The 11,488-nt window shown below is 42.7% G+C and overlaps 2 protein-coding genes across 2 annotated transcripts; one reads left to right on the top strand and one right to left on the bottom strand.

Annotated features, from left to right (window-relative positions):
• The first annotated feature begins 333 nt into the window (after positions 1 to 333).
• TMEM50A (transmembrane protein 50A) lies at positions 334 to 2,021 on the top strand. Its single transcript, XM_017836589.1, has 5 exons — positions 334 to 508; positions 622 to 689; positions 817 to 909; positions 1,330 to 1,390; positions 1,670 to 2,021. Coding segments are annotated over exons 1-5 (270 nt in total). The 5' UTR covers positions 334 to 506; the 3' UTR covers positions 1,716 to 2,021.
• Positions 2,022 to 2,077: 56 nt separating this feature from the next.
• On the bottom strand, positions 2,078 to 11,431 carry LOC108508055 (RH-like protein). The gene is made up of 10 exons (XM_017836587.1): positions 10,970 to 11,431; positions 9,633 to 9,819; positions 9,257 to 9,407; positions 8,480 to 8,621; positions 6,973 to 7,130; positions 6,401 to 6,538; positions 6,058 to 6,188; positions 5,321 to 5,400; positions 4,236 to 4,309; positions 2,078 to 3,941 (listed from the first exon to the last, which is right to left on the bottom strand). Exons 1-10 carry the CDS (start codon positions 11,103 to 11,105, stop codon positions 3,915 to 3,917), a joined length of 1,224 nt encoding a protein of 407 aa, XP_017692076.1. The 5' UTR covers positions 11,106 to 11,431; the 3' UTR covers positions 2,078 to 3,914.
• Between the last annotated feature and the right edge of the window lie 57 nt (positions 11,432 to 11,488).

Below are 11,488 nucleotides of genomic sequence, written 5' to 3'. Positions count from 1 at the left end.
ACGGTTCAGTGGTGAACGTGGTGCTGTGTTAGTGGTTGGACTCCACCACTGTGGAGGGCTTTTCCAGCCTGAACACTTCTGTGAAAAGGAAGAACAGGGATACATTGTCCTTGTACCTAGCAGCAAAGTTAGGAACCAAATCTGTTCTGGGTTCTTGTATCCACGTGTTTCTTAAGCTTCATGGAGTAACTGCTGGAGTAGGGAAATCTTTGGCTTTGCATCCAACCTTGTTCCCAAGCCAACAGCAAAAGTACTTACACCATCACTTTACCCTGCTGGAGATCATAAGAATGATTTTATATATTAGTGTTATTTTATTTCTAGAGCAGTCTTAGGTATTGTAAAAGGGCTTGTGTCTGTACTTTAAGCCATATTCCTTCTTTTTTTCCCCCTAGTTTTTTACAGGCTGGTGGATAATCATAGATGCAGCTGTGAAATACCCTAAAGTGGAAGACTTCAACCACTCCTACCATGCCTGTGGGGTTATAGCCACCATTGCATTCCTGATGTAAGGGCCATTCCTTGATCGGAGCTACACACTCCTAGAACTTACTTTGTGCAACTAATAAAAGGCTTCAAACGAGGGGATTTATCCCATTTTCTCCCGTTTTTCTCCCTCAGGATCAACGCGGTGTCCAACGGGCAGGTGCGGGGGGACAGTTACAGCGAGGGCTGCCTGGGGCAGACAGGTACGGATCTGGGAATCCACTGAGCCTTGGAAAAACTGGGAGAGCTGTGCCAGGGTGTGCTCTGTGTGCCTGAGACAAGAGCCACGATGCCCATCCTCAGACAGACATCCCTCTTGTCTCGTTCCAGGGGCTCGGATCTGGCTGTTCATTGGGTTTATGATGGCTTTTGGATCTCTCATTGCTTCCATGTGGATCCTTTTTGGAGGCTATGTTGTTAAAGGTAAGGCCTGACCCGTTTTTGGAAGTTTAAAATATTTTAAATGGCTGTTGAATTTCAGAGCTTATTTTTATATAGTTTCTAGGCACTCCCTGTTTGAATTATTTTAGTTCCCTACACACCACTATCCCACTGTATTAACATTGGGAGGGATTTTATCTATTTCTAAGTCACAGACTTCTGACTACCCTCTAGAAACACAGGTCTTGCTCCACTGGGAACTGGACAAATATAATTAAACTGCTGCAGTTTTATGGGAATAATTCCCTGGGTGAGGACTTATTCCCAGAACAAAAATTACTGAGTTTGTGAAGATTGCTCCCAGAGCCTATATGCTAAATTAGCAAAAGGTGTCAGAAATGGGGATATGCTTGAAAATCACTTCCAAAAAAATTTACAGAGATTTTTTTTTTCTTTTGTTAGAAAAACCAGTGGTATACCCAGGAATAGCCGTGTTTTTCCAGAATGCATTCATCTTTTTTGGGTAAGCCTATCTCCCTTTGTTTGTTTCTTATCTAATTTGGTTTTTATGACAAAAACTGAAACTTGCTGTAATCTGGTTTTTCCTTAAGCCCCGTTTTGTAACCAGACCTGTGTGAATAAACTGGTGAAGGCAGCAGATCTCTGGGATCTGTCTGCACAGGTTTCACGCAGGACAAAGAAGTGGATTTGCAAATACCACTGAAATCATGTTTTTAAAACAAGAGGGGCTTGATTTGCTCCCTTGTGCGCTCATTATGTCCCTTTATTCTGTTTTAAACAGAGGACTGGTCTTCAAGTTTGGTCGCACGGAAGATTTGTGGCAGTGAACTCCCCTCTGGAAGTGCCCTGGCCAGGCTGGGTTTTAACTGCACACTCCCAAAATTTTGTAAAAAAACCATTTTGTAAACCGTGACCTTCCATTATGTCAAAAGATAAATCAAGGAAAGCTGAAAGCACGAAAAATTCCAGCTCTATTCTCTTTGATTTTTTTTTTTGTTTTTTTACTCTTGTACGTCCACTTAAATGTCGTGATGTTTTTTGACAAATGTAAAGTTGCTACAAGTAACGGTGGAGTCACTTTTCTGATACATTTGCTACAAATAAACAGGATAATGGAACATGGATGTATTTAACCAGCTGTTTCTATGACGTTATTTACGAAGAAAAACTTACTAAAATGCTTTGAAACAACTTTTTAACCTATATTTATTAAATATTTCCTATATCCGGACAATATAACCATTTCTTCAGTTTCAAAGGTAATTGGTGTGTGGCTTTTCTTGCATAATACAGAACTATGTTGGTTTGGGATTTATTTTTTTTTTTACCTCTCTCTGAATATTAAATTTATCCTATGGTGATAATGAGGAAGTTCTGGCAAGTAACAACTTCCTGTTGCTGTGGGTGACACTGGAGAGGCACAAATTAAATAGTGGCTCTAGATGGAAGTAGCTCATCCACAATGCTTGTGCTCAGCTATTTTCTAACCACTGTGAGAGAAAAGGATGGAATTCTCTCTTCAGATGGAATTCTTTCTCTGGAAAAAGGTACTCTCAGATAGGAAGAGTTCTGATCCTGTGTCTGCCCCTTCCTGTGCATTCACCCAGGCCAGTTGCTCAGGAGATCCATGGTAAGGGAGATGGAATAAAATATTAGTCACTTAAAGACAGAAAACAGGAGTTTGTGTTGCACAAGTTATGTTTGGTTGGTTCCTGGGAAGTTAAGAAAGTGAAGAACACAAGCTGGGCCTGGATCCCACTGTTACTCACGTAGTAAGTGGTGAGTTAACTGTGAGGTAACACTCTGTGTGTCCAGGCTGGTGGAAGCTGTGGGCAGCTCATTAACTCAGCAGATCACTGGCTCCTTTGTGACCTAGAAACAAAGAAAACTGGCCCTTCCTCTGCAAGTAATTTTTTCATTACGTGGAACCTGTTTCATTTCTGTAACTGTAGTGACCTGCTTTGCTCAACACCTAAAGAATGAATGAGGTCAGTGAGCATCAAAGAACAGCCTGGTCCTCAATGTCATGGGTTTCCTCATTCATTTTTAACAAGTGTGCTGAATAAACAAAACCAATCACATTTTCACTTCTTTATTGGGTAAGCATTTTGGAAAGAGTTTTTTCTGTGTCAGCTATTTTTGAGACAAAGAACAAACCCCGAGGATCACAATCCACTTATAAACAAGGGTACACTTGCAGAGAATCCTCTGTGTGATTAGGCCCCAGAGTCCCCTGCTTGTCTTGGAATAAGCCACTTCCAAAATTGGGTCTTGGCATTGGTTTCAGGCGGCTCTGAGGATTATTCCCTCAGTCCCCTCAGGTGGCAGCTGACCCTGTGGTGGTACAGGCTGTCCCTACCCAGACACTGACCTGAGGTCTGCTCTTATTTTAGATTTGGCAGCAAATACCAAATTGATTTCAGGGGCACCGTGCACAGGAAGAACAATTGAACCTCTTGCCATCTGAACTTCCAAATAGCCCGAGCCAAGTAATGACAGATTTGTCTTTAAGCAGTCAGAGAACTCAAGGAGTTCAGTCTGGCAGGATGCAGAGTTTGGCCCAGATCCAGCTCACCCATCAAATCCTTCCTTAACAAGGCCTTCAACAGAATCAATTTAGCTTAAAAACACATAGTTGAGTACTTTTCTAGATAAGAAGTGCCCCTTGAAAAATTACACTTTGAAATACATAATTTTGGCTTTTAAAATTGGGAGCTAAAAATAGTTTAAAGTTTCCAAGCATTTGGATTGATAAGCCATTACAGCCATGAATGCAGTCAACCTTTTTGTACATATCTTATTTAAGGTAAGACCAACAAAGCAGAAGAGCTAAATGCAAGTTTGCATCTGTGAATTTACACTCAGTATCTTTGGAGAATAACTAGTTTAATTTTTCGTGTTTCCATGGGGATGGCTTTTGTGGGCCTGGGAACTGGTATTTCAGTGCTCTTTCAACCCATCATAGCTACTCATTTTCTCTAGTGACAAAGAGGAAAATCTTATCTTGGTCAGCTGGGATCTTCCACTCAAAATTCAACAGCCAAATGGGGAAACTGTGAGGACAAACATTCTTGTGTCAGAACATTTTATGCACAAAATCACTGTACAAAAAACCCCAGTGGAAAACCTGATTAGAAACTTATTTTCATCCATTTCTTTGTTCTGTAATTCAGATACAGCATCTCAACGAGCACCTAAAGGTGCCCAAGGCCTGTGTTTGTGCATCAAACAAAATGTGCTGTGAAATGGAATATCCCCTTTTTTAATATGTTTAATTCAAATACCCAAAGCTCTTCATCAAGGTGCTAAATATACTCTCACACAGTCAATTTTACATTTAAACTTACCTCCCAGTAAAACTGGTCTTCGAAGTACTTTGATACAGGGATGATCTTAAGCAGTCTGGTGTTCAAGATAAAACCTATTTGTAAAAGCAGATGTATCCAATATAAATATAAACATCAGGAAAAGGGGAAGATTTTGTGTAACTGGAAGTTTCTTAGTAACATGTATCCAAATGTAACACAGATCAAAATACAAAGTCAGAACTAAATGCTTCAGCAGAGCCCCTTGACTGAAGCTGACCTTTAATACAAAGAGAGAAGCTTGCCAGGATCAAGGCTTATTGATATTAAAAATTAATTGCTTTAGGTAAAACCCAATTAAACAGCCTGCTAAACTCTAAAACTACAACAAAAATATTAACTTTTTGCATGAAAAATGTATTTAAAGCAATCTGGCTTATCAGCACTGTTAGCTTGGGGTTTCAGATGGATATATCTCGATTTTTAAACAGTTGGTTAAGCACTGAATGTTTGGTTCTTTTAGCTGAATAAAAATCTGCTCAACTTTTTAATTACACTCAAGGCAATGCAAAGGTTTTAGATCACAAAGCAATCATTTTAAGAGTGTATTTCACAGCAATTTTCATCAGCCATTTCTGTTTTGCTCAAGACAGAATTAACAGCTCTAGAAAAGCAGCAGCTGTCACAAAACAGAACATCACGTGGGAGCCACGTGAGCCCTGCTGATCCCAAACCACTCCTGATCAAAGGCCTGGTGCTGGAATGATGCAGCTCCTGACGTTGGTGAATCTCTGCACATTTACACCAACTGGCATAAGAAGTGACAAGCCCTAAATAGCATTTGCTGTCACCAAGACAATACCCAAATGTAAAAATATTTTCATCTTCACACATCTCCTGTGTGAGATGTGAAGGCAGCTGTTAAGCCTGGGTTAAAATAAACTTGAGCACTGAAAGAATGGTGCTGCTGGGTTATTGATGTGCAATACATCTCTTCTTCAAAAGGCTGGCTCTGAAGACCCCCTGGCATTCATGTTTCTGTGGCTGCTTTGCAAATAACTTACCCAGAGAAACTTGCCCTGAGGGAACACTGCAGAAATTCCTGGAACCTGTGTTTCAATACTGACCTGTGATAAAACCTGTTATCAAGGCAAGGCTGATGGTCTGGCAGAAGGCACCAATGTGAAGAAGGACCAAATAACCCAGACTGAAAAGGAAAACAAGTGTTTCACCTTTTACAGTTGCTGAATTTAGCATCAGGACTGTGAATGAATCTGTATCTAAACAGTATTTCACATCAAAACCTCTCATCAAAACTCTGTTATTCTCAAATCTCTCTGCAGCTGCAGTTGGATGTTTTAGGAGATCCTACCAGAAAACTAATGCAGACTTCGGGGGACATATTTTGTCCTTAGAAACCATCACTGTGGTACTAAAACTTCATTAAATTTGTTTCAGTAAGAACATGACTAGAAGTACAAGGCCCTCATGCTGCACTCTGATTTCTGCCTCCCCTCTCTTTGCACACAAAGCTCCCCAAAACACCACAAAGGCTAAAATGAGTCTTGAAAGGAAGCATATTCCCAGCTTTCATCTCCCATTTCTGCTGTATTTAATGTCAAATAAAAAGGGAGACAGAAAAGAGGACCCAAAACTGATACAAAAGTTTTGATCCAAAGTCTGCTCAACTCTCAAAGCCCTTTTTTACTGACCTTTTGGACTTCAGGGATTATCTTGGGTTATCTGGTATAAAACAATTTATCTGTGATGACACTCAGGCTCTCTGTAGGTATGAGAACTCTTCTCAGGGCAGCTGCAATAATGATCATTTAAGCTTATTATTTAATAACAAAAATTTAAGTACCTTGATGAATTAGTCCATTCTCTTATGACTAAGAGAACAACTTGGGCAAGACCTCCAAGCACAGCAGGCAAGCCAAAGGTGAAATGAACTCCAGAAGTATCATGAATTTTGAGAGGAGGATTCAAGCATCTCTGGGAAGAAGGAAAGATTTAATTGTTGATAACTGCATATTGTCTGTTGCAGACCTAGAGAATCTGCAGGTTCCAACCCTGCACTCTCCTCAAAGCACCTCGGGTTTCTCAGTTTTAATCTCTTTGAAAAAGAGGTTTCCCTTGAGATATCCTACATTGGAAAAGAAGTTTACACAGCTTATATGAAAAGAACTTCAGGTTTTGAATACTACCTGTAAACAGTGAGATCCTAATATGGTGATGGCACTGCCAAGCAGCCCCAAAATCATGGCAATCCAAGGATGACTGATGGTCTCTGCTGTAAAACTAATGGTGACCCCACCAGCCAGTGCTGCACTGTGGATATGAGTCTGTAAAACAAAATAAGAACATGGAGTTAAAAGACTTTTTTATTTAGTGATAAAACAAAGGGGAATGGCTTTGAATGGAAAGAGGGGAGGTTTAGATTAAATATTAGGAAGAAATCCTTCCCTGTGAGGGTGGGGAGGCCCTGGCACAGGTTGCCCAGAGAAGCTGTGGCTGCCCCTGGATCCCTGGAAGTGTCCAAGGCCAGGATGGACGGGGCTTGGAGCAACCTGGGCTAGTGGAAGGTGTCCCTGCCCATGGCAGGGGTGGAACAAGATGGGCTTTAAAGTCTCTTCCAACCCAAACCAGTCTGTTACTCTGATGACTGTCAGGCTGAAAGCCTGGACTTGTTTTTAGTTAACAGCTATTATACTATCAGTGTATTACTGAGATTAACAGAAAAATCTTCTCCATGAAGGGATTTTCTCTCGTGCCTTACCATTCTGAATTTGCCATCCTTTGAGGTCAGAGCAGACAACAGGAAGGCAGTTACAGCACTCACTGCAAGGGCGAGGTAGGTGTTGAGGAGTGCTTTCATCCTGGACTGAATGAGCAGAGAATTGAAGCTTGGCCAGAACACCCAGAGAAAGACACAGCCTTGGAGACAAACACAAGAAACTCTCATTACCTGCTCTAAACACATCACATCTGGAGTGCCCACAGTTTGCACTCACTGTAATTCCCAAACTGTAAAGAAAGGAGAGCAGACAGCCCTGAGAGGCACCTGCTCCTCAGCCAAAAGTTCTGCTCCTTTTCATGGAACTGTGGAATTACTGTTCAAAACCAGCTGTGAGAGAGTGAAAGCCAGGGAGGAAGGGAAACAGCTCCCATGGTACAAACCACTGTAAAAAAAACCCCAAGTGCACTTTGGTGTGTCTTTTGCCTTGGCTGCCAGTACGACTGGTGCTGGTTGTCTTGCTCCTGGCAGGGTTTGAAGAGAAATGAGGATGAACTGAATAATAAGAACAGAATCCTCTCCACCTCTTTGATGATTCTTCCCAAGGAATTTGCCTGCTCAGTTGCTCCTTTCTACCCAAGTTACCTCAGGAATTATTCAAGAAATAACAATATAATTACTCCAAATAGCAAGCACTTGGTTGTAGCAAGCTGCACTAAAATTATAATGAAGGTTTAACAATGTCTTGACGAGTTAGATGAAAACACTGATCTTGAATTCTCCAGCAAATAAGAACTCCAGGAACACAAAAGAGCAGCATTTAAACTTCTTTTGCCTCGACTGAGCAAAGACTGACTAAGAATCAGACTCTGTGGACCCCTGCAGGAAGATCTTAGTTCAGCAGGTGGCAGTTACACAACAGAAGCCAAGGTAATAAAGAAACCAAATTGCTTCTGTAAGGACAAAGCTGGGCCTCCTACACCTTCAGCCTGTCCTCACTCAGATCCTTTCTGGTGGGCCTGCCTGTATCACACTCCCCACCCTTCATGAGGCTTTTATCTTTTCATTTATGTTACTAGGCAGGGACTGCCTGTTTATATCTCTGCACACCACCTTGCAAACACAACCAGGCCTCGGCCCCAGCTGGGGACTGGGAGCTCTACCAAAATACACGTTAGGACCTCAGCTTTGGCACACAGGCTGCTCACCAACGTGCCTAGACAAGCCCAAAGGGGGCAAATGGGCTGTGACAGGGAATGGTTCACCTGGAGAAGGAACAGTTCCCCTGGCACAGCCTTCCTGCTGAGGGTGACAAAAGCAAACTGAGCCACAGCCGTTGCAGGAGTGGCCTGGTAGGGAACGTGCTGAGAGTCACCAGCCCATTGTCAGAAACCACCAGCCACAGCAGCAGTTTTCTATGCCTGGCTGACTCACACCTGCATTTTGGATTCAAAACCTTCAGCCTGCTGTGCCCAGAACCCCAAAAACCTCCCTTATGTTCTCGCTGCAACCTCTTCTTCCAGCTGAGGCGCTGGAGCCAAAGACTCACCCAACATGGAGAACAAGTCTGACTTTGGGGTGCTCCTGTTCTTGTCCAGCCTTGGGGAGGGCTCAGGGAAACAGGAGGTGACTGCCAGCCCAAAGTAGGCTCCAAACAGGTGCACATGCATCAGGCTGAGATGATCTCCAATCTGTATCAACAGAACATTCAAATTTGTGGTCTATTTAAGGCCACAGGAAGCCTTTGATGCAGTTCCTGATACAGTTGTTCATGTTACCTCCCTATAAGCAACTTATTTTCACAGTCCCTCAGCTTATGCTTGAGTTATTTACGTGAGATTGAGTTATCTGAACTCAGTGCAGCTCACAGACACATGATCCATACATAGAGAGTTTGGGGTATGTTTGCAGGCCTGATGCTGCTGGACACCATTCCCACTGGAAATCTGCCAGGCTGAACTGGCACAGGGTAAAGTTTAAGGGCAATTAGTGCCTTAGCACAGGTCAGGGCTTTCATTCATCTGTGGGGGATGGTCTGGGTGTTGGCAAGGCCAAATGCACTGCACCCCAATCCATCAGATCAGCTCACCCTTCCAGGCCAAAGATACAGGTACAGAGATATGGAGTGTGCAGGGTTTGGAGTTTGATGTCCTTAAGTATAATCCCAAAGTCAGACTTCATCTTTTAATGAAAACACAGCCACGATCTGAGATAAAACACCCCGATGTTCCTGTCAGCAGAGCACCAAGAAACCAGCAAAAAAAGGCAACATTCCAAGGTCCCAGTCAAATTTTCTCCCATGTATTTGGAAATCATGCTACAGTACCTCCAGGTATCTCCTGTTGATCCATCTGCTCACATAGAAAACTATTAATTCCACAGGTGTCATCACAATTAACTGCACAAGATTAGTCTTCCCAAGAACAGCTCCAGTGGAGATAATCACAGCTGTCATACTTATAAAAGCCTTTGCTATACTGCAAGAAAAGAAAGAAAAGGAAAAAAATTATTCTATATCAGGATGACAGCAGGGCCAATAAAGAATGACATGCAACAAAATGTATTAAAAACCCAAAGCCTTCTAAAATGTCTGCAAATATTACTATGCTAATTCCCAAAAAGGTCCATATAACAAGGCATTAACCTTCATAAAGAGCAATCAGCAGTTCTGGATGATTCCAGTTCTAACATGAACTAATTACCTTTTCAGAATACCTTCCTTTGCCTCTAGAGAAAAGGAAACTAATAAATCTTCTACCAACACAGAGCATTGGACACCAAGTACAATGATCAGGAGGTTGAATCCAGTGCTGCTAAACCCATATCTTCTCAGAACCATCAGGAAAAAGCCAAATCCAAAAATCACCATGTGGTTGACATCTTGAAAGTCTGCATGACAGAAAAGACCAAGAGAGCAGTGAAATTATTAATGCAGACTGGATTTCTGGTTTTTTAAAAAATATATTAAAAATCACAATTAACTAAGAAGCTTCCAGATAAAAATTCAAGTGCCATTTGCAGAGAATTCCAGAGCTTTCTTCCCAATCCATAAGTAATCAAAAAACCAATATCCTTGACCCTGAATTTATTTTTACAAAGTGCTCTGAATGGATGCCACAGGATGGGGGTTGAGTCAAAAAGCACAAGAGAAATGAAGGACATTTAGCGAGGAAATTCAGACAATCAGTTTTCCTGAGGTGAATTTAAAGAGCTTAAGTTGAAATTTTCAGGGAGAGTTACTGTGAATGAGTGCTGATCCATTCCTTGAGGGCATTAGGGAAGAAAAGAGTTACAAAGAGAAACCTGTATGATGCCCTCATAGAAGGAACAGAAATTGCAGGAAGAGTTTCATGTGGAAATCTGCATAAAAGTGGACAGAAAGGCTGTCCAAGGTGGAAGCTCTTGGATCTGTAAGCCTGGAATTGTCCCTGGGACCTGCTAACAGTCATATTCTCATATGGTTGTGCTGGCTGGTTCCTAGAGGAAAACACCAAACTGCTGGGGAAGTAGGTCCCATTTTTCCAGCTGCAAAACAGGGAGGGTCACACAGGAATGTCCCGAGGAATCAGCTCGTATTTGCACAACACCATAAACCTGTCACACACCACGGCCATGGCACAACCCAACAGCACTTCCAAGGCACAAAACACACCTCCAGACTGTGTTTAAAGCCTTCATTCCACTGTATTAACTTCATTTATTTACACCAAGCATTCAAATGGAAAGTGGTGCCTCCTGAGTTCCCTGTTCTGGAACACCACGACCCGGCAGGGACTCAACACGGAGCAGAGTCACCTCCATGGAGCCAAGATTGCCCCAAACAGGCAGCAGAAAACAGACCAAAAATGCAATTTAGCATCACCTGTGTCTTGGTTCACTGCCACTGCTTTGATATAAATAAATTCCCACCACACCAGGCAAGGTGGGGTGTCTAAAGGGCAGTAAAAACACTCTGCTCCTCACTGAATCCCATCTCTGCTGCTCGGCACAACAGGAGCAGGGATTATCCTTCCTTTCCCAGCAAGTCTGACAGTCTTACCTGGGTAGGAGCTGTACAGCCAGTACACACCATCATGTTCTAAGACAAGAAAGTAAGAGCGGGTGAGGAAAAGAACTTCCAGCAGAAGGATCAGCCAGGGAACGCTGTTTCGGAAGTTGAGGTAGTTGGAAGACATCGTGCACTCGACTACATCAGGCACAAACACACTGATATGTTCTTTTTCCTATAAAAATGTTCCAGTAACCTCAAACCAATAGCAAAGGAGGTTTGGGGAGGGTGGCAGGAATAAAAACTCAGAGGGAGATAAAAAGCCCAGGAGGCGTTGGCAAGGGCCAGTTCCTTATCTGTGGCACGTCAGGAGCCCCAGTTTACCACAGCAGACATGGACTGAACCCAAGAACTGCTTGTGAATGGAGATACATCCAACTGCCAGTGCTGTCATGCTCCAGAACACCTTCCATGCTCCAGGACACCTTCCATGCTCCAGGACACCTTCCATGCTCCAGGACACCTTCCATGCTCCAGGACACCTTCCATGCTCCAGGACACCTTCCATCC

The sequence above is a fragment of the Lepidothrix coronata genome, unplaced genomic scaffold (genome assembly GCF_001604755.1).
Source record: "Lepidothrix coronata isolate B3197 unplaced genomic scaffold, Lepidothrix_coronata-1.0 Scaffold279, whole genome shotgun sequence".
Taxonomy (NCBI): domain Eukaryota; kingdom Metazoa; phylum Chordata; class Aves; order Passeriformes; family Pipridae; genus Lepidothrix; species Lepidothrix coronata.
Note: the sequence above shows the minus strand (reverse complement) of the source record. Positions and strands in the feature narration are given on the sequence as shown.